Source organism: Sus scrofa, chromosome 6, assembly GCF_000003025.6.
Source record: "Sus scrofa isolate TJ Tabasco breed Duroc chromosome 6, Sscrofa11.1, whole genome shotgun sequence".
Classification (NCBI taxonomy): Eukaryota; Metazoa; Chordata; class Mammalia; order Artiodactyla; family Suidae; genus Sus; species Sus scrofa.
The window spans coordinates 13,903,659-13,926,925 of NC_010448.4; the positions used below are offsets into that span (position 1 = coordinate 13,903,659).

The 23,267-nt window shown below is 49.7% G+C and overlaps 1 protein-coding gene across 1 annotated transcript in view; it reads right to left on the reverse strand.

Moving 5' to 3' along the window:
• Positions 1–23,267, reverse strand: part of HYDIN (HYDIN, axonemal central pair apparatus protein) — a 412,515-nt gene that overhangs the window by 8,383 nt on the left and 380,865 nt on the right. The window contains 13 exon segments of the mRNA XM_021093814.1: positions 4,579–4,729; positions 5,552–5,715; positions 6,740–6,952; positions 8,582–8,801; positions 9,944–10,221; positions 13,228–13,386; positions 15,785–15,983; positions 17,764–17,933; positions 18,654–18,802; positions 18,805–18,874; positions 19,280–19,487; positions 20,184–20,331; positions 22,703–22,868. Coding sequence (XP_020949473.1) covers positions 4,579–4,729; positions 5,552–5,715; positions 6,740–6,952; positions 8,582–8,801; positions 9,944–10,221; positions 13,228–13,386; positions 15,785–15,983; positions 17,764–17,933; positions 18,654–18,802; positions 18,805–18,874; positions 19,280–19,487; positions 20,184–20,331; positions 22,703–22,868 — 2,295 coding nt within the window.

A 23,267-nucleotide genomic window follows, 5' to 3' on the forward strand; every position in this document is an offset into this window, starting at 1 on the left:
CAGAGAAATGTCATGGAATCACACCCAGGCCAGAGGGACTGCAGGGCTCACACTTCTTGCTGCTGCATCATCCCCTCACCCCTGCCTCTGACTTGTTGATAAGCTGCTCCCCGTTTTCAGGTCTTTTCTGGGGTGACGGATGATGTGGCGCATATTCCCTCATGCTTCTTGGTCACTCGTGTAGCTCCTTCCACAAGGTGGAGTCTATTCAAATTTTTTGCCCCTTTTTAATACCTTGCGTTGCTTACTTCTTATTAGGTGGTGATATTTCTTTACACATCTGCCTTTTGACTTTCAGCCTCTTCCGGTCTTTAAGTTTAGGGCGCTCTGACACCCTCCGGCTTTCACACGAGGCTTTAGTCTTTCACACTTAAAGTCATCACTTATAAGTGCAGGTGGAAATCAGCCCTCTTGCTATTTATTGTCCATTTGTCTCTTCTATTGTTTTCATGCCTCTTTTGCCACATTCCTGCCTTCTTTTGGATCAATGAATAACCTTTTGGAATAAACTTTGTTTCCTCTACTGGCTTGTTGGTTATATTTTTAAAGAACAGATTTTTAGTGGTCGCTCCAGAGCTGACAATGTGAATTTTTAACCGATCAGAATTTATGTAGAATCAGTATTTTATCACTTCCCACTTTACAACTGACGCTTTGTGCCTTCCACCCCGCACGCCCTACTTCACACATGTAATAAATAACCTTATGAAAGTATAAGTGCATTTACCTTTATCCACCCTGTCTTTGGGGCTTTTGTTCCATATCTTTTTTTACTTCTACGCATATAAGACCATCCACCTTACCATGTTATTACATTTGCTGTAAGTTGTTAGCTGTCTTTTTAGGAAAGTGGTGAGAAGAAAAAACACATATGTTTGATATTTACACACTGATTTGCCATTTTTAGAGCACTTCTCTCCTTCCAGTGGATCTAGCTTTCCATCTGGCATCCTGTCCCTTCAGACTGAAAAATAGCTCTGAGCATTGGTGCAGTAATGCACCTCGGCGGGCCGTGAGTCCTTTCATTTGAAAATGTCTGCTTTACCCTCTGTTTTCAAGAACACGTTCGGTGAATAGAGTTCTGGGTTGATCAGCTCTTCTTTCAGCACTTTGCAGAAGGCTGCCGTTATTTTTAAAGCAAAGTCAGTGGTCGTGTTTATTGCTGTGTCCCCGTTTTAATCTCGTTGTTCTAAGTGTTTCTAGGTATCTTCGGTTTTCAGCAGTTTTACTAGGATGTGCACAGGCCTGGTTTTCTTTGTTTCTCCTGCTTAAAGTCCACCACGTGTCTTGGCTCTGTACATTATTTTTAGCAAAAATGAAAATCAGAGGACATTTCAGCAATTATTTTTCCAAATAATTATCTCCTCTAGTCTCACTTTCTTCTCTTCTAGGACTCATGTTACTCACATGTTAGGCCATTTTCTATTTTCTCCCAGGTTCCTGAGGCCCTGGTTATTTTTTTAAAATCTTTTTCCCCCTTGGTTCCTCACACTGGAAACTTTTTCTATCGATTTGTTTCAATTGTACCAAGAAATCTCGATTGTACCAAGAAATCTCGTGTGTCCAAACTGCCGTTAGACACACCCGATGAATTTTTCATTTCGGCTGATTGTGATTTTCAGGGCTAGAACATCCATTTGGTTCTTCTGTATAGTTTCCACTTCTCTGCTGAGATTCCTTATTGGTCTCCTCATTAAGACCACTTTTATTTAATGATTTGAAAGATTTGCTTTTAGTTCTTGAACGTGATTCTAACACCTGCCTTAAAGTCCAGTGTTGGGCCCATCTTGGAATCAACTTCCACTGACTGCTTGTTGGTTTTTTTAAAAGCGGGCCACATGTTCCTGCTTCTTCATAAGTCTAATACTTTTTATTTGTGTGTTGGACACTGTTGATGATCCTTGGAGAGACGGCAGATTCTATCTTCCTCATAAGAATGTGGATTTTATTCCAGGTGGTAATTCGGTCACTGATTTATCCCCTTAAATTGGTGTCGTTTTGGTTTCGGGCTTTGTTAGAGCAGATACGTAGAAAGTTCAAGGTGTTTCTCAAGACCTTCCAACTTGCGGGGGATGGGGAAGGGGGTTCATCCTCCAAATTTTGTCCTTCCTGCAGATCTTAGCTTTAGGCTTTTAAGTTCTTCTGCAGAATTCTTACACAAGGGCGTGGGCCTTCTGGTATTCCAGCTGGGCTCCTAGGATGCTGGTGCAATCTCTCCGCTCTGGCTGGACCTACCTGTCCCTGGGTGTCCCGCAATGATTATCGACAGCACTTTTGTTCCCTTATCAACCTCATAGCAGCCTCTCTCTGGTTAAGTCTCATGCAGTCCCATTCCGTGCATGTGCAGTCCCTCACCAAGGACTTTGAGGGGCTCCCCCACGCAGCCTTCTGTCCTGCTCCCACTGCAGGCACTGCTCTCTCCTCTCCGGGGCCCGGCCCTCGGGAGACCAGCTCTTTCAGCCGCCTCAAACCCTGCCTTCTGCCTCCTCAGTTCACGGAGGCTGCCGTGCTTTGCTTAGATGACAGCTGACTGCACTGCGGTCAGGAGATTGTCCCAAGGCCGAGAGGACAGGCATGGGCACTCGTTTTCTACATTTCTCTTCTCCCTGATGGAGTGCAGGATTGTGCTGCCTGTAGTCTGATGCCTCAGAAGAGGTGCCTCAGATATTTTGTCTGGTTTTATGGCTGTTTATAAACAGGTGGGCGTTTGTGGTTGTTTATGGAGAGGATCGAGTTACTTCAACATCACCAGAGCAGAGGTGCTTTTGAATTTTAAAACATTTTTTGGGAGTTCCCACTGTGGCTCAGTGGTAATGAACCCAACTAGTATCCCTGAGAACATGGGTTCGATCCCTGGCCCCACTCAGTGTGTTAAGGATCTGGTGTTGCTGTGGGGTAGCAACAATTTGATCTTTAGCCTAGAAACTTCCATATGCCACAGGTGCTAACCTAAAAAACCCAACATTTTTTGTTGTTTTTGTTAATTTCAATGTAAGAGAGTCTCTGATCTGGTCTGCTGTCATTTTTACCCCCAAACCTTTACATTTGTATTTTAATACATGTATTTATTTATATTTTTCTATTCATACCTACAGCTGATGAACATCTATTTTCTCTCCCTACCCTTCTCTAGGAATGAGAAAAACCTCTCATTTCCCCATCTGTTTCCAAATGAGTGAGAAACGTTGTCTCAGTGCCTTATTTTATCCTTCCCCTTCCTATTTCCTATACTGAGGTTGTATGAAATATTAATTTCAGAGTGCTTCTCAACAGTTATTTGAAATTAGCTATCAATTTAATTTTGCATCTTTGGTCTGTCCTCGTACTTTCCTGCTGGAGCCATTTACAAAGGAGCCTGGTGAGAGCCTCGGCTCTGTTTCTATCTGCCTGGTTCTCTCTTCCCCAGAGTCCACTGCACAATTCAGCCTGCCTGTCCCTATGCTCTTCTAATCCTGATATTCGGTTTTTCATTTGCATGGCCTCTGACTCTCTTCCAGGACAGCCTGTTTTTGCTTCTTGTGTATGACGATCGTCCTTTGTCCCTTCAACGATATTAATGATATTCACTAAAAATTCTGCATTTCCTTTAATTACTTTTTCATCGCAGGGGTTATTCGTTGAGCTGGTGTTTCAATTTGACGACGGCTTTTTTTCCCCTTCGGATGGTTCACGATTCCTTGATTTTGAGGTTCTGTGTGAGCCTGTGTGCTACTGCGATCTGAGTGGATCAGCCTAGCTCCGTGATGGTGGGATTGTTGCTGGGGAGGTTCTGCTAGTTTCTCTTCGGGAAGGAGGAGGTTGGTTCCTCTGTTTATTCCTTTTTTTCACTTTAAATTCTTGCCCTAGGTGGTTCCATCCTCCCTCGCGGCTTCGTACGATCTGTACGCGGGGAGCCCCCACATCCTCTCTTCAGCTCTGACCTCTCTTGGGAGCCACTGATCCTCATGTGCCCCTTTTCTTCAAAGCACCTGTCTCCGTGTATAATTCTGCATTCATAGTGCAAGTACTTGATGAATGTCCATCTCCTTCCACTGGACTGTGTGTTCCAGGAGAACAGAGACGGTGCCTATTTTTGATCATTGCTGTGTCACAGCACTTAGTATAGTCTCGGGCATACATGCTCAATAGATACCTGGTGAATGAATGAATGAATGAATGAGGAGGAACAGCTCCTGTGTGAAAGACCCTGTGGCGTCTTGGGGCCGATGGCTCTGAGCTGAATCCTGGCTCTGATGTCACTAGCCGTGTGCGTGCTCAGCACTCTGAAAGGGATCTTCTGTTATTATTATTGCGGCCTGGGGTTTGCTGGCCCAGGGTTCCCTACTGCTTCAGCATGTTCATGATCCTGCCACCTTAAAGGCTCTGGGTGGATCTACGCACTGGCTGGCCCTGCAATCTGGTCTCATCTTATATAGAGAGTCTGGGAATCCTGAATGCCTGTGCCAGGCACTCTAAGTGGTCAGCCTGAAAGGATCAGGATAGGCTGGCTCGGGGAGGACATCTCCGCTCCCTGACACCAACATCGACCTCGGGGCAAACGTCCAGGGTCCCAGGGCAATGCCCTTAATGTGTGGATACCTTTGCCGTGTACAGTCCCTCCTTGTAGGAAAAGAAGTTCAGCTTGTAGTCTTTCTTGGAGGCGGACAGCACATCGATGTAATCAAGGCCCTTTAAGGTGACACTTAGGTCAGGCTTCTCGGGTTTCAGCATTTCCACAATGACCCGGAATCTGGGGGTGCACAGGGGTGCAAGAGGAGAGGACAGACAGAATGAGACAGTTTTCTCGGAGGAAGGAAGGCAAGGTGCCATCTCCACTCCTGATTGCATGGAAAGCACATGGGGCCTGGGTTCCAGTCCTCACTGTGTCACTGGCAATAACAGTACCTACCATTTACTAACCACCTGTTACGTGCCAGGAACTGAGACGAGGCCTGTAGGAACAGTGTCTGTAGGAGATACGCCTCGTTATCCTCTCCACTTTCCTAGTTTAGAAACAGAGGCTGAGTGAAGGAAGGTGACACGCAGGGAGGAGGCCAAGTCCTGGCAGCACTGGCGTTCACGCTTGGGCCTGGGCCCTCACCCACGGGGCTAGGCGGGCCGCCCTCAGCAGGGTGCACCTCTTCTCGCAGCCTTTGGCTCCCCTTCCATAAAAGGAGGGGACGGGCTGGATGGCCTCAGGCTCCTCTAGTTCTTGCATTCGCCTCCACTCTCTCTGCAAGTACAAGATCCAAGGGAGGTCCTTCTCTGGCCAGTGGCTTAGGTGGCAAAACAGAGTCTCAGTAATAACGACCCTGATTATCACTTGAAAGTAATAGTAACAGCTAACACTTACTGAGCACTTATTTTGTGCAGGTGCTGTTCTAGGAGACTTGCACATCATCACCGCTCAGGGACAGCCCTCAGCAGGAGGTGCTCTCCGGAGGCTCAGAGGTGCCTGGCCACCTCAGGGAGCTTTGCCCCTTTAGCCCCCAACACCCACCAGAGGCCCTGACGAGGGGAAGGGCCAGGCTCCACGTGGCAAGTGCCCCCTCCTGCTCCCCCAGCCCCTCACCTCTGGGGCTTGTTCAGCCAGTTGGTGATTGGCAGGAGCTCAGTGTAGGGCGTCTTACATGGCACTTCACGGTAGATGCTGGCTACGGCTTTGGGGAGCTCGGAAGTCCCATGCAGCATATACAGCCAGCCGGTCCCATCGGGGAGGGGGAAGAAGAGGGTGCCCTAAGGAGAAGAAGAAATGCGGTCAGAATGACACAGAGGGTCCTTTATTAATTACCTCTGGGGCATGGTAGTGACGCAGGATCGATGGAGGCTCTGCAAATAAGCGTAATACTTGTGAAGAGCAGCTTGGGAATATGCTTCCAAAGTCATAAAAATATTCATGGGTATTTTTTTTTCTTTTTATGGCTGCACCTGTAGCATATGGAACTTTCTGGGCTAGGGGTTGAATGGGAGCCGTATCCGTGACCTACGCCACAGCCACGGCAACAGTAGATCCTTAACCCGCTAAGCAGGTCAGGGATGGAACCTGCATTATCATGGAGACTCTGTTGGGTTCTTAACCTGCTGAGCCACAACGGGAACTCTGTCCTGTGTATTTGAAACAGGAATCAATCCCAGGGAACTTACTGAAGACAAATCCCTCCAGAGGAAAAAGTTACATATACTCACACATGTATTCTGGAACCATCGGTACGATACTGACGAAAATCTGAAGATAACTTAAACATCCAACTACTGGGGATGTTAAGTAAATTATGGAACTGTCACTCAATGAAATGTTAGGCAATCATTAAAAATGAATACTGTGAAGACTACATCATTAAAGAGACAAATGCTCGTGATATAATGTCAAGTGAAAGAAAGGGGATGCAAAGTTAAGGATGATGGCAGCTGTGGCTGAATCTGAATAAGCACAGGCAGTGGAGATGGAAGAAACAGTTTTTTTCGAGGGGGTAGAAGACTGTGGCTTCTTTTCTTTTTTGATTTTTCTTACAGTTACTGTGAAGTTATTTGTACATGTAAGTACTTTGACTCCATCTCAGAACTGAGGCTCTGGTCCAAGAGAGTCCCCTCAACATGAAAACATAGCTTTGGGCTTGATCATCGGCATGATTCCCCATTGTTCCAACATGATTTGTGGGGTCCCCTTTGTTCTAACACCCTCTGAGCTCCTAACCTTTCTTGCACACTTTCTCCCTCCATCCACGCCAGGAAATTGATGGGGGCGCGGGGCTCAGCCTACCTGATGCTTGCGGTTCTCCAGGTTCATGGTGCGGGGCCGGTATGTAATCTCATAGGGCTTGTTTTGCTGATGGGGCTCCAGGGTGATGAACTCCGGCCCCTCCCAGTGCTCACCCTCAAAGATGGGGTGCAGGTTCCAGGTTTGGTTGGTGCGGTTTGAAAGCAGGATGGTCTGTGTGTGCTTGGAACGCACCTGGCAGGTGAAATTCACCACCTGGAAGAAAACAGGCACCTCAAGCAGGCTGTGGAATTTATAAATCTGGAGTTCAAGGAGAGGTTTGAGCTGGAGACATATTTATTTATTTATGTATTTATTTCGATATATTTGGGAGTTGTTAATATTGCAATATTTTTTTTTTATGGCCAAGAAACTGGATGAGATCATCCAGAAGTAAGTGTATTTAGAAAAAAGAAATTTCCGGACTAGTTCCTGACTGGCACTCTTCGATGTCAGGGACAATCAGCAGTGGAGATGAGAAGAATAGATGATAGGGTGGGAGACGGTGGTATCGTGGAGGTGAGGAAGGCAGGGTTGAAGGAGGAGAGGCTCGTTCAAGGTGCCAAAGGCTATAGGCAGGTCAAGTAAGAAGAGGGGGGAGAACTAGCCACGGAATTTAGCAGTGTAGACAGTGCTGCACTGGGGTAAAGAGAGTCAACGAGAGCACCAATGGGACAAGAATGGAGCTGAGCAAGAGGCCCACACATGTGTGATCAACTGGTTTTTGATCGACGTGCAAAGGCTATTCCGTGGAGAAAGGACTGTCTATTCAATGAAAGGTGCTGGAACAACTGGATACCCACGTACAAAAATACAGTGAATTTTGACCCATATCTTATACTACATACAGAAATGAGCTTTAAACAGACTGAAGATCTAAATATAAAACTTGCATCCTGAATATAAGAGAGCCATCAAAGCTCAAGAGTAAGAAAACAAACAACCCAAATAAAAATAGAAGACGTGAACAGACACTTCAACAAGAAGATATCTGAATGGCAAATAAGTACCTGAAGAGATGCTTGCTATCATTAGTCTTGAGGGAAGCGCAAAGTACAAACCACAATGAGATGCCACTACATACCTATTAGAATGACCAAAAATTTAAAAGGCTGATCATATTAAGAGTGAGCAAGGATGTGGTGCAAGTGGAAATGCCAGGCATTGCTGAGAGGAGTGTAAAATGACACAGCAACTTTGGAAAACAATTTGGTAGGTTCGTAAAAAGGTAAATATATACCTACCTTTTGATCCATCCATTCCACTCTTACGTGTTTACCCAAGAAAACAAAAGCCTGTATTCTTGCCAAGGCTTCTACATCTACCTTTACAGTACACTGTGCAAGTCTATTTACATGAAATTGTTGAAATAACAAGAGATGGAGATTAGGTGTCATTATGACCCTAAGCAAGGTTACCAGGAATACAGCTGACAGTCCACTACTAGGTTTCTAGGAACAGGGCTAGCAGAGGGTTAACCCGAAGCCATTTTTTTAAGCATAAAGAAGGAGATAAGTATTCACCTTTTACTTACAGAGCTTATAACAGAATTTGATCTAGACAGAGATGTCAATACAGCCTTCCTTGAGAATGAAATGTTTGAGTTGAGAGTTGAAGAGTAAATAGGAATTAACTAAATGAAGAGGGTGAAATGAATATATCAGCACTAGGAACAGCATGTGCCAAGGCCCTGTGGTGCGAAGGAGCAGATCTGAATATTTGATGTGGGTGCCAGGGACCATTTGAACAGAGCCACTTATTTCTAGAAGGTCTGATCAAGTTCCCTTGTGGGGCCTGCTGGGCCCACCCCCGCCAGGGGTCCCTCTGCGGGCCGCAGCTACTGACCTCTTTTACTGCAGGTGGCCCCACGCAGACTCCAGACAGGGTTAGGCTCAGAGGATTCCCTCCCTGGATGAAGCAGAGCAAGTTTTTATGGAGAACCTCCTTTCCCACCTCGGTGGGATGATAAATCACTTCGAAAGAAACCTCCATGCCTGCGGTGATATAGCCTTCTTCTGGGCTGATGGAGAAATGAGGCTCAAATTTCTTGGTGTCCCATTTAAACCTTTTCCAAGACAAAAGGAGACAAGGAAGACAGTTTACTAGTTTCACTGAGAGTGGCCTCTGTGCTGCTGAGGAAAGAGACTCTGCCTGGGCTTTCAGCTGGGAGGTCCACCCCCTCGTGCACTGCCTGGGACCAGGGAGGAGGAAGACTGCCCGGCAAAGCAGAGGCAGGAGTGACAAAGGCCAGGTCGGTGCTTGGTGGGAGCTCTTGGCTTTCTCCTGGAGCTCAGCAGGCAGGGAAGTAGCGCATCTATATGTACTCAAGGTCACAGAGCTAGGAGGTGGCTGGGCTCCTGAGACTGTGGCCATAAGCACTCCCCGCACGGCCTCCCAGGTGTGACCCAGGAGGGTAGAGATCATCCCTTTAGCTGAGAGACGCCCCCATTCTTGGGCAGTGGGATCCAATGGCCCTGGGTGGTCACCCCTCTGAGGTCTGGCACTGGGTCCAGGCAGGAGCCAGAGGGTGTATGGTGCAGACCAGAGCTTCCAGTACCAAGGCCACCATACCACAACCTAAGGGTGTTGTTCACACTGAGATTGGCGTGAAGGGTGCCCCCTGCAGATGTGTAGGCACCTGCTGGTGAGAAAGGAGAACCTGGCAAGGAACGCTGCCATAGGGGTACCTGGGTTCTAATTGCATTTTTCTTACTTCCTGGCTGTGTGACCTCAGGCAAGTCACCTAACCACTCTGAGCCTCACCTTCATCTGTGAAATGGGGACACATGATATCTGCCTTAGAGGGTCCTGGGATAGTTAAAGGCGGTTGTATACGTAAGAATGCACAGCACTGCACCTGGGCATGGTAAGTTGTTGCTAAATATATGATTTTAGACAAGTTGCCTAATCTCTTAATACCTCAGTTTTCCCGTCTATAAAATGGATCACTCATCAAACCGTTCTTGGGATTGAAAGAGACGAGCCACGTAAAGGGACTATCACAGGTGCCCAGCAAGTTCTTTATCACATTAATTTTAGTAAGAATCATGGCAGCAGCGATCACATCCTGAGTGGCCCCCGCTGTCACTTCCGGAGGGAAGGGAGGGGAAGCAAAACGGAGGGCAAAGAAACAGAAAAATGGCCATGCGTGTAGAACAAACGCGTGAGCCGAGCCCCGGTGAGCCCAGGCCCGCAGGGCTCTCCTACCTCGCACCCACGTCGCCCGTGTTCAGCATGAGGACGCGCCGCGTGGCTTGCGTCTGACACACGACTGGTCCGAAGGGAATGTGCTCCTGGTCCAGCGAGATCTCCAGGGCCTGGCAGCAGCCACGGAGGAGGAAGAGGGGCCGCAGGAGCCCCAGGCACTCCATGAACACCTCCTCGGAGAAAGGAGGGACACGCTTCTTCGGGGCAAAGGTGACCTCCAGCTGACGGACCTCTTTGGGCTTCAGAGTGATGCTTTGGAATGGCGTCAAGGTGATGACCTGGGCGAGAGGACCGGGAGACTCAGCAGCTGGGCCCGGGGGTGGCGAGGGCGCCGAGGCTGCCCTCCTGGAGGTCTGGATGCTGGGATGGTAACCGCCGGGAATACTCTCTCTCCGTTCCCACCAGCCGTGTCCCCTGTGCTGAGTGCCTGAAACTTGCTGTGATGCACTCTATGGTTAAGGCCCAGATCCCCTGTACAAACTGTCTGGCACATAACAGGCCTGCAGTAAATGCGGATTCACTTTCCAACCTCTTGCAAATAACCCTGCTCTCTGGTGGAGGAAATGGGAAAAGCAAGTAGAAAACGCTCCCGGGGCTCCCCGGTGTGCTGGTGAAAAGACCGACTCTCGGGTCCTGCCCGGTGGACCAGTCTCCTCGGGAGAGCGTGGGGCCTGCATTTGGTGACTCATATGTTCTAAAGTTCAGAACCACTGTTTGAACTTGAATGTAAGGGTCTTCTCTCTCCCTTTGGTGGTGGTAAAATTCAAATCAAAATCAGCTTGAGGAGTTCCCGCCGTGGCGCAGTGGTTAACGTATCCGACTAGGAAACATGAGGTTGCGGGTTCGATCCCTGGCCTTGCTCAGTGGCTTAAGGATCTGGCGTTGCCATGAGCTGTGGTGTAGGTCGCAGACGTGGCTTGGATCCCGTGTTGCTGTGGCTCTGGTGTAGGCCGGCGGCTACAGGCTCTGATTCGACCCCTAGCCTGGGAACCTCCATATGCTGCGGAAGCAGCCCAAGAAATTGCAAAAAGGCCAAAAAAAAAAAAAAAAAAATCAGCTTGAAAGGAGAGTTCTTGTTGTGGTGCAGCAGCTTACAAACCTGACTAGTATCCATGAGGACATAGGTTCGATCCCTGGCCCCTGGCCTCGCTCAGTGGGTTAAGGATCCAGCATTGCTGTGAGCTATGGTGTAGGTTGCAGATGTGGCTGGGATCCCACATTGCTGTGGCTGTGGTGTAGGCTGGCAGCTGTGGTGCTGATTCAACCCCTAGCCTAGGAACCTCCATATGCTGCAGGTGCAGCGCTAAAAACAAAGAAAAAAAAAAAAAGAAAGAAATCAGCTTGAAGGAAGCCAAGGACCTCTTCCCCCTGGAGCCCCTCCCTTTGGTACGGAGGGCTGCACAGTCACCAGCAAGTGGACTGTGCAGTTGGGAGTCAGAGTGGCTGAGGCACGAGAGCAGAGGGGCCTTAGAGATTTCTCAAAACACAGCGATGGAAGTGAACCAGGGAGATGGGGCTGGCATGGCTGCTTCCATCTCATGAGGCAAAGGAGGTGTGGCCAAACTGTAAGGTGCCCTGACCACCAGAACCAAGGCCTTTACTTTGGATTAATGAGGAAAGGGAAGCAAGAGGTTGGCCCTCTTTCTCTGGATGGCAAGTTGGTTGACATGGGGCCTGGGATGAGATGCCCACTGGGCCTCCTGCCCTGGCTGGCCTCTCGCAGCCAGTGTTTCTCTTTCCCACAATCCCCAGTGGTCCACAGCACCCCTAAAACAGGGGATCACAGCTAGGATTCCAAAAGCACCAATCCCTTTGAGTGTATAAAACCCTGCCTGCCACAAACACCCCTCCTCCACCTGCCTGCCTGGGAAATGCTCCTTCATCCTGTAAACCTCAGTTCCGAGGCCCCCCGTCCCCGCACTCTGAGGCCTTCGGTAGTCCCCCAGCCCTCCCCTGAGCAGAACCAGCTCCTGAATCACCCCCCATTTCCGCATGTCCAGGCTGTCCTGGGCCAAGTCATGTGTCTGTGACCCCGAAAGATGGTGAACACCACCAGACCAAAGTCTACGTCATAGTCACCACGCTACGGACAGAACCCCCCCCCCCCACTCTGTATGACAGGAGTCTTTGGAGATGGGACTTTGGGAGGTAATTAGGTTTAGATGAGGTCAGGAGAGTCAGACCTCCATGATGGGACTAGTGCTCTGATGAGAAAAGACATCAGAGCCAAGCTCCTGTCCCTCTGCCATATGGGGACACAACCAGAAGGGGGCTGTCGGCAAGCCAGGAGGAGAGTCCCCAGCAGAAATGACCATGCTGGTACCTGATCTCTGACTTCCAGCTTCCAGAACTGTGAGAAAACCCACGTCTGCTGTTTAAGCCACCCAGACTGGGGTTTTGTCACGGCAGCCCAAGTGATGAAGACACACCTTTGGATCTCCAGCACCTAGCACGGATTTCCAGTAGTGTAAGAACGGACTGGAGGGAGTGAGGGTAGATGCAGCCCATCCTCAGAATGAAGTCTTCGGGTCCATCTGCAAAGGGCCACCCTAACACTGGGAGATGGGGAGCAGGCAGCCAGGACTGAAGCTTCTCCGTTCAGGGAACTAGAGGGCGTAGCTTTAGCAACAGACACGCTCCTTTCACACAGCAGATGGGACATAAACAGGGACAACGTTTCGGGGGCAGATGAGCGATGTGTGTTGAAACACCCTCTTCCTTTTGGTCTGAGAAGCCGACCTCTAGGAGGAATCTTAGCAGAGAGTCATGGATGTATGCAATGGTTTGTTTACATGGATATTACAATGTTTATGATATAAAAAATTGGGAACACCTGAAATGAGCAGAAACATGGTGGATCCATCTACCTAAGGCAGTAAAAATGAACAACTGACATGGAATGTTTTTGATCTATAGGTAGATGGTAAAAGCAGGTTTCAAAACAATCTGAACATTATAATCTTATTTTTTAAAAATATATAGGAAAAATAGGAGAAAGATAGGTACCAAATGGTTAAGCGATTATTTCTGGGTATAGATTGTACCCAATGTTTTTCTTTGTGATTTTCTAGTTTTAAAATTTTCTTCCATGAAGCTCCGTGTAGATTCACTGGTGTCTAGATCTTCGGACTAGTTCTAGCTGATCAGAGGCAGTGCAGGGAGAGCTCTTAGAACGGCCTGGCGCGCTGATGGTGCCCCAGAACCATGAGGGGTCCGTGTCGCGAGCACGGCCATCCACGTCATCGGGGGGCGTGGAGAGGACACTGGGGGCCCCGAGCACCAACCTTGGGTTCCTGGAGTTCCGGAATCGAGAAGAAGACGGACTGGTTAAATGTGAGCTGGGCCTGGCTGTTGTTCATGATGGAAATTGTTTTTTTCACCACCTGTCCAGGCAGGACGGCTCCTAACTTCACAATCTTGTTGGCTGGATCGAGGACTAAAATCTGTGGGACAAGAAAGACAGTGGGGGTTGGGGGGGCTTCCTCAGTTAAGGAGGAAAAGAAACAGGACACGTGCACCCTGCTGAGGCAAGGGAGGCTCTCTCTCTCTCTCTGTGACCCGCATCCTGGAGCCTGGGTGGGCAGCTGCTCACTCAGTAAACACTGATGTGCCTTCAGTGCCACTAAACGACCTGTCCTGCACTGACAAAGTTACGGCTGGGTGAACAGAGGGCAGGAAGAGCTTGGGGAACAGGGGCTGAGCTGGCCTGGGGGTGCGGGAGGCCCCCCCCGGAAGGCATCCCCCCGAGAGCTAAGGGAAGGCAGGGTTGGGGCTTTGCGTTGTGTGTGTGTGGGAGGCAGGACAGCACCCCGGGGAGGAGACCAGCTGTGGCAAGGCCCCGAGCTGGAGGGACTCTACATTCAAGTTCAAACATAGTCCTTGAATTTTGGAACACGTGAGTCCCCACGTGCAGGCCCCCCACGCTCTCGGAGGAGACTGGTCCCTCCGGCGGGACCAAGAGTCGGCCTTTTCACCAGCACACTGGGGAGATGATCAGGCCTGTGGCTGGGCGCCAGGGGGAGACGGAGGAGATGGTTTGGAGGTGGGGTCAGGTTTGATTCTGGGAGACGTGGGCAGCCAGGGCAACCTGGAGGGACCCAGTCAGGCGTGTATTTTGGGAGTGGGCTTCTGGCTTGCTCCTCTGGGGAGATGGACTGGAAGAGGAGTGAGAGATGCGGGGGGCAGCAGAGATGGAGAAAGCAGATACATTCCAAAGTCCTCGTCGAAAGCACTGATCCAAATGCTGGCCTGGGAGTTCCCGCTGTGGCTCAGCAGGTTAAGAAGCGACATGGGGTCTCTAAGGATGCAGTTTTGATCCGTGGCCTCACTCAGTGGGTTAAGGATCCGGTGTTGCCACAAGCTCAGTGTAGGTTGCAGCTGTGGCTTGGATCTGGTGTTGCTGTGGCTGTGGTGTAGGCTGGCGGCTATAGCTCTGATTCGACCCCTAGCCTGGGAATGTCCTATGCCACAGGTGCGGCCTTAAAAAAAGAAAAAAAACAAAAACTAAAAAAACGCCGGCCTGGATGAGGCTAAGATCAGGTTGGGCCTTGCCCTCCAGGACGGTGTGACCACAACGAACAGCACTCACTGGTCCCTGTCCTGTGAGCAGTCACTGCACCGCACCCCTCCCCCAACCATCTTTCCGTCCAGCCCACATGCTTCCATTTTGTCTACAGAGGCAAGAGTCTCCAGAACCAGCCTGTGAACTCCCGGAGATCAGAGAACGTGCTTCATATCCCAGGGAGATTTCCACCAAGCACCTGACACACAATGGGTGCTGAGGGAATGAATGAAAGTATGAGCGTGTGAATGAATCAGGGACATCAGAAGAGACCCTGTCCTTGGCTTGGGTGCAGACACAGCAGGTGCCATGGCCCTGCCGCTCCTCTGGCCGGACGGGAAGGCCGCTGGGAACATGCCCCTCCCCTTTTCTCTGGGTTGCTGAAATGTCCCACACATGCTGAGAATCTTGGAAGGTCTGGAGTCTTCTAAAACCTCCTATTAAATGCAAGTACTCCCACCAGACTTAATTTTTTTTTTTTTTTTTTGCTTTATTTACAGCCGCACCCAGAGCATATGGAAGTTCCCAGGCTAGGGGTTGAATGGGAGCTGTAGCTGCAGGCCTACACCATAGCCGCAGCAATGCCAGATCCAAGCCGTGACTCTGACCTATACCACAGCTCATGGCAACACTGGATCCTTAACCCACTGAGTGAAGCCAGGAATCAAACCTGCAACCTCTTGGTTCCTAGTCAGATTTGTTTCTACTGAGCCATGACAGGAACTCCCAAGACACCAGACACTGGAAAGAAAGGGATTAGCAGCAGGACCAGACCTTTCCCTTCCTATTAGGAGCCGCTGGTTAGAAGGAAGGCTCTTAATCAAATATAATCCCGGGATCTGGGCCTGGGGAATGTGAGTCAACGTGGTGTCAAGGAGAGACGCCGTGTAACTGAAAGGCAGGTCTGTGAACACGGCTTCAACACATCTTTCCCATTAAACCTGAAAATGGTACATGCCTTAATGCGGGACAAAAAGGGCATGCTTGGGATGCTGCATCTGAGAGCATCAAACTTCTCCGAGGAAAAGACTGCTTCCCTAGAGCCTGGGATTACTCGCATCCTTTGACGCGGTGAGGTTTGGTGTTTGGAATTGAATAAGATGTTCGGGACCCACTTGAGTCTGATCTGACAGTTCACCCCTCAGGGTCCTGGCTGACCTGGGATCGCGCGGTGGGGGCAGGAGACATGGAGAGGGGAGGCGGTGGGCTCAGGCGGGCAGAGGTGGCTGAGAAGGGCGAGGAGGGTGCCAAGCCCGAGGATGTCCCCAGTTGTCTCTTACCTTCATCTCAGTGCCTTTCCCTTTGATTTCAACTACTTGTTGCGAGAGTCCATTGATTTCGAAGGGGATGAGCTCTCGATAACTGATACTTTCTCGAGGATAAAAGATGATAGGAACCTCCAGCGTCTTGCCTGGCTTTATCACATCTACTCGGAAGTTCACCTCGAGGTGGCTGGTGTTGGTGTACAAACAGTCTAAGCTGGAGAAAACCAGGAGGAAGGGGTGTCCGTGCTCGGACGGCTGACCCAGAGGGAGGAGCCTGTCCCGTGTCTCCGAGCCAGGCACTGTCCTGTCCTGCCCTGCCTGGGGTCGGAATTACGGGCTGGAAGGGACCTCAGCTATGACCCTGCGCTCCCGCTCCTGGGCACAGACAAGTCACTTCCCAAATCACATCCCAAGACCCTGGCAGAACCGGGCCTCAAATTCAGTCTCATGGCCCTTGGCCCGGTGCTCTTTTCACTCCCTTTATCCTCTCACAGGAAGGAACTGGGTGGCAACGCACGGTGGGAGGGGCATGTGTGCCAGAGTCAGACGGAGGGGGGTTGGATCCAGGCTCTGGCCTCCGGTCGCCACATGACTGAGAAAACTTCCTCAGCCCCTTTGGGTCTCTGTTTCCTTACCTGTAAAATGGGGATGGTGAGAGCTACCTCACAGGGCAGTCGTGACTGTTCAATGAGAAAAAGGGACTAAATCAGTCACGACAGAGGGCACTGAGGGACATTCCATGAAGGTAAGCCATGACTATGACAACGAATTCCTCAACCAGAAGGGCCTGTGAAAGATCAGGTCTACCCTCCTTCACCTGTGGGTAGGAAGGCACCCAGACCTCTGCTATGACCCCTCCCTGGCTGCCTCCCAGGTACCTGGAGAAGGAGTCTAGCTAAGCCATTAAACAGAGCTTAGCGTCTTAAACAAGTAAGACTGAGATCAAATGAAGTCAGGCAAGAAGGCGTGCTGGTGGGTAAGATTTTAAATTAGTTTTTTAAATTGCATGACATTCTTGTAATTTACATTCAGGACAATCACCACCACCACCACCATGAACTACCATCACCACCACCACCATCATCATACCACCACCTACCACCATGACCATAGCAGCAGAAATGGTTACTGAGCATTTCCTATGTTCTGGGCACTGTTCTAAATATTCTCTCTAAATGAATTAAGTGAATCCTCCTAACAGCCCTGTGGGGAGGTACTATTGTTACCCCCCGCTTCAGCAAGGAGACAGAAGCACAGAGAGTGTAAGAAATTTGCCCAAGGTGACACAGCTGGGGGAGAGCTGGATTTGAACCTAGACCTGTGCTCTCCAATATGGGAGCTGCTAGATGCATGTGGCTATTAAAATTAAAATTAAGATGAAATAAAAATTCTGTTCCTCAGTGGCATTAGCCACATTTCAAGTGCACCACAGCCATGTGCAGCTACGGGCCACTGCACTGGACAGGGCAGGTGTATAACATTTCTGTCACCGAAGAAAGTTCTCCTGCAGAGCACTAACCAAGAGAACTTTGAACAAACACAGGTCTCTGGAGCGTCTGTTTGGTTTGGTCTGAAATACACCCCAGAAACGTGAACTGGAACATTCTGCACAGGGATGGTGCAGAGAGGCTGGATGTGAATCAGATGGCTTAGGCTCAGTGTGGATCTGCCATTCACTGCAGGCTCACTGGCCTGAGAAATGAACTTTTTAACTCTGCAAACCTCAGTTCCCATATCTGCTACGTGGGGATAAGAAACGGAGGCCATCCAACGTCTTGTCAGCTCATTTGACACTGCCCTCCTCTCCTGCGGGAGGATTTTTTTTTAGCAAGTAGCTCGTGGCGATCCAAGTATTGGCCTGCGTGGTGGGGAAGGGAGAGCCGGGAGGCACGCACGCCTGTGTCTGGCGCTTTCCAGTGATCCCTCGTCTGTGTCGGCAAGACCTCACCTGTGTGGAGGGAGAATCTCCTGCAGGGCCTGGGACGCCTGCTTACCTCATAGACGTCTCTTCCTTGTTGGTGACAACCAGGGTTTGTTTGTACGGGGGCATCCCAGCCTGGTAGATGAAGCAGGTCCCAAAGTTGTAGCTGGTGAAGGAGAAATGGACGGCGGGGCTCACGGCACAGCCTGAGATGCTGCACAGAAATGCTGGACCTTGGCTGATCTGTGCGGAGGGAATGGCAGGGGGGCCTGATTAGGAGAAGTGAGAGAAAAGGGCCTGGAGCCCTCAGGTGAAGGTGGGAAGCAGTCAGCTTTCAAAAAAAAATTCAGGTCCTAGGGGGCCTTTTGCAGAATCCGGTTTTTTTTTTTTTTTTTTTTTTTTTTTTTGTCTTTTTGTTTTTGTTTTTGTTTTTTAGGGCCCAAGCTAGGGGTCCAATCATCCAATTGGAGCTGTAGCCGCCAGCCTACGCCACAGTCACAGCAATGGCAGATCTGAGCCACGTCTGCAACCTACACTACAGCTCTCGGCAACACCGGATCCCTAACCCACTGAGTGAGGCCAGGGATGGAACTCACGTCCTCATGGATACCAGTCAGGCTCATTTCCACCGAGCTGCAAAGGGAACTTCAGAGATTCTGATTAATAGAAGTTTATTTAGGAAAAGCAAGGAGGCCTATTCTGCAACTTGAACCCACACTGGCTCTGGCTTCCCTCCTGCAGGAACGATCAGCTTGAAGCAGAGGGCTGTGCAGAGACAGCAGGCTCCCCGCCAGCCCCACTTTTCAGGGTTCCTGTGGCCGCAGGACGCTGGCTGGCTGCCCACATGCCTGGGAAACATACTTGACTTCCAGCCCTTCCTTGCAGCGGAGGTGGCCATACACACAGGTCTCAGGACAGGATGCCTGAGTGTGCTGGGTGTTGGACAAGGTTAAACGGTCTCACCTTGATTTTGAGTTCCAGGCCCTGCAAGACGCATTTCTTAAACGGCTGGAAGGACAAGGAGGCATGTGCGGTCTGCCCCACATCCACGCTGCCGTCAATGGGCGAGAAGTCCAAGTACTGCCGCAGGGACGGGGGGCCGGACAGCTCTGCTGGAAGCTGAACTTGAACTTCCCAGTGTTGATAAAGCTGAATTCACACTGGACACATTCATTCAGCTCCACCTGAGAGGCAGAGAACAGAGCTGTCTGTTGAGCCAATGGGGTCAGGGCCTGTCACATGTTGGGGAAAAGACCCTTTGGCAGATGATGTTGGTGCGTTGAGGGTCATTCGTTTAATGTCATCAGAGAGTCCAGCAAGGGCAGCCAAAGTGCTGGGAACCATTCAGTTCTTAGCAAAACATCCTTCCTGTGTGTTTAATACAAGCATCCTCTCCTCCCCCCACCAGCTCACCACCCCGTGAAAAGCAAAATCACCCTGTGAAAAGAAAAGCAGCCACATCATGACGATACACGTTCTGCAGAGGGAGCGGCTCTCCTTGGTTCTCCTGGCCTCCCGGGCTTGGTCATGGGCTCGGCCTCCCCCAGCCAGTGTGCAAACCGAGCGTGCGAGGCCTTCTCCCACTTTACCTCATAGAAGTTGATGGTAGTGGTCTGGTTGGGGGTCAAGAGAGTGACGGCGCCCACCCTGTCCTTGCATTTGACCTCCACCTTCACAGAGTAGCCCTCAGCCTTGACATTTAAGGTCAGAGGGTGGGCTTTCTTTTTCACATTGCAGATCAGATTGAAGTTCACATCTCCCTCCTGCTTTGGTGTGAAGAAAATATCAATCGGGAACCTGGTTGGGGAAGAAGACAGCAGATGAGATGACTAGGGTGACCCGGTACAACCTGCCGAAGAAGGCGAGCTGAGTGGATTAGCAGAAACACTATGAGGAAAAGGCGGAGTTCCCATCGTGGCACAGTGGAAACAAATCCGACTAGGAACCATGAGGTTGTGGGTTCGATCCCTGGCCTTGCTCAGTGGGTTAAGGATCCGGCATTGCCGTGAGCTGTGGTGTAGGTCTCAGATGCTGCTTGGATCCTGGGTGGCTGTGGCGTAGGCTGGCAGCTGTAGCTCTGGTTAGAATCCTAGTCTGGGAATCTCCATATGCTGTGGGTGCGGCCCTAAAAAGCAAAAAAAAAAAAAAAAAAAGGCATCACAGTGCCGGCTCATGATGAATGGTGAAGATCTGCCAGGTAAGTTGGGCCACTGCTTTATGGATTCACAAACGCAGTGGAGAGCAGGGAAAACATAAACATGGACAAATACCAAGAACAAGAGCTTAACGTTTTCAATGCTCCACGGTCATCAGGGAAATGAACAACGGGGAAGAGGTAGGACAGAGATGAGATGTCACACCTCGAGTTTAGAGTTGGGAGGGACTTTGCAGACACGCACTCTCGGGGGAGGTGGCACTCCTGGTGGGCAGGCCTGGGACCCCGTCCCGTGGGCGAGGGCAGTCCTGGGGGCTTACCTGGGCCTTTCTGTTTACCTGGACTGCGGTGGGAGCCAGCCTTCCATGGGACACACGACCAAGCTGTTGCTGAAGCCTTCAGAGAAGCGGGAGTTGTCCTGGAAGGCGAAGTGGAACCCCTGCTCCTCCTTGTTGATAATTTTCACCGTCTCCCGGGCTTCCCTGCCTGAGGAGGAGACACAGACCCTCAGGGGAAGCCGCGGGCCTGCTCCCGAGGCACTGCACGCAGTGGACGCTCCTCTGAAGGCCAGGGCAGGCGGCGTCTTTGCTCGCCTCTCCCGGGGGCCTCAGCCTCTGGCTTCCTCTCTTCCTTCCTCCCAAAGGGACTCCACCTCTTCCTTCCAGAACTTTTAATCCATCAACCGCTGCTACTTTGAGGGGGCTGCTCTGCCAGGAGAGTTTCCTTCTTCTTCAGGCCCTGTGCCCTCCTGCCTTGTCCGTGGGGCTGGGGGCCCCTGTGCTCTGCCCGGAGCTCTGAACAGAATCTCTGCATCGGCCTCTTAGGAATTAGACTCAGGGATGTCGCGCGTGTCCTGACAGGGCTCTGATGGATACCCTTCTTCCCACGGGTCTGCTTTTTCTTACTTTCCTTGACGATTGTAGGGCGTTTATTTTTCTCCATAAACTTTAGAATTGTTTCATCCATTTTTCCCCTCACCTCAATCCTTGTGGGACTAAGGTTACCACAGTTAGCAAAAAATTTCCTAGTATAAGCACATCCCAATTTTTCCATGGGACATACTTACACTAAAAAACTATTCACTGCTACCTGCAATTCCAGTTTAACGGCACATGCTATATTTCATCGGGTGACGCTAGTTGGGGTTTTTAATTGGAGCTTGATTAAATGTGCACAATTTTGGGAGAATTGACAAATTTCCAGATCTCGTTTGGGGACATTTTAATAAGATTTTACAGTTTTCTTCATATATGTCCTGCGCTTGTCTTGTTGCATTGCTCTTTATCTATTCTATAGGTTTTATCAATATGGAATGGAATCTTTCGGTTCTGTTTCTAGGCGCTTATTGCTAAAAGAGAAAAATCACTGATTTTTCCACAGGACGTGTTTGGCATCCAGCCACCTGCTAAATTATCTTGTTGACTCTTATAGTCTGTTGTGCATTTCTCTAGAGTCTCGTGAGGTTATCTATGTGTGAAGTCATCAGCAACAGTGTAAGGAGACACGTTTTTCTCTCTGTTTTCCCACTGTTTACACCAATTATTTAATCTTCTTGTTTTATAGTATTTGCTAAGATCACTAGGTAAGTGCCCAATAAGAACAGCGATAATGAGCATCCTTGCCTAATTCCTGACTTTAACTGAAGTGACTTCAGTGGTTCATGGGCTGATAATATCGGCCTCTTGCTTTCGGTTACTCTTTTAAGGTTTTTCCTCTATTCCTATTTTACTATTAGAATGTGAATGTCTGCTGAATTTTAGCAATGGCTCTTCATGATGTATGATCACCTGGCTGTTCTTTAATCTGCTGATGTAAAGACTATACAGAAAAACAACATCACTGCAGCCTAGACTGAACTGTTTGTCCTGCTGTTATTTTTATGCTACATTGTTCATTTATTTAAAACCTTACGAGACATCCTAATCTCCTCCCATCTACTTATAGGCATCACTATGAGAAATATATGGAAATAATATACGTTAAACTGTTAACACTGGTTTCCTTTGATGGAAAGAGTGAGATAGAATTGGAGGGTAATTATTAATTTTTTTCCTTATACAATGCCACATTGATTGATGTATAAAGAACACCACTTTAGTTATATTTTACACACCCACACACCCCCACCCCACGCCCATGTGATGGAGTCACAGTGTTATAAGGGGCCTGCAATCACTTCCTCCACTTCCTTCAAATCCCTGCTCAAATATCACCTTCTCACCATCTGCTGGGCTGCCTTGCTCCCCTGCCCTGCTTTATTCTTCTCTGGAACATGTCTCAACATCTGACATGCTATCTCTTTTGCTTTTTAGGGGTCCACTACCTGTCACTAGACTGTAACCAGCATGAAAGTGGGGATGTGGGCTTTGCCCATTGTACGCCCAGCTCACGGAAGAGTGTCTGGCTCACACACTTTAAGCTCTGTTGCGCTAGATAAATATGTGAAAGGACCGCAGAGAAATGTGACCACTGTGGCACAGACCAAGGAGCACACAGATACAGCCCACTCAACGCACACTCAAGTAGGATGGGGCTGACATGGGTTTCTGGAAATAAACATAGTCCAGGCCTCAAAGGCATCTTCCAAGCTTGTAACAAGCCTCCTACATTTCCTTGGGTTATTGGTGTGTGCGTTTGGAAGACACTTGATGGAAATTAGATTGAGAGGTGAAATATCTTGTGGCCTTGTGAACGGTGATAGAGGCCATCTGACATGCCTCTGTATGGCACCAGGAAGAGTTTTCCACCCAAGTCTGCTCCTAGAGCTCCTTGCTGGGTTGTCCCCACTCCTGCCCGTCCCCCCTCCCCGACCCCCGGTCATGCCAACTCCAAATACAAACCAACAGCGCAGCCTTACCAATGAGAATACAACTGAAGTTGAGATGTGACTTGTCCAGACTGATGAGAGGGTCAGTGGCTTTGCCCACCAGCAGGAAGGGGACTGAGATGTTGTGCTCAGGGATTAAGAATGTCCAGAATGCTTCCGAGAGGTGCAGGTGGCAAGGTGTGAACTGGAAGACAATCTGAGGGGATGGTTGGGAGCACAGCAGTTAGAGGCTCTTCTGTCTGCCAACCCCACATGCCCTTAGAGGCTCATCAGCACTGGGCTACGCTGGCTGCTGTGACCAGGTCATAGCCTCCTTTTTTTTTGGTCTTTTTAGGGCGGCACCCGTGGCACATGGAGGTTCTCAGGCTAGGGGTCAAATTGGAGCTAAAGCTACCTGCCTATACCACAGCCACAGCCACACCAGGTGTGAGCTGTATCTGCGACCTACACCACAGCTCAAGGCAACGCCGGATCCTTAATCCACTGAGCAAGGCCAGGGATCGAACCCGAGTCCTCATGGATCCTGGTCAGACTTGTTTCTGCTGTGCCACAATGGGGACTCCCTCTACCCTCTGTGTAAGGTCCTGGAAGCTGT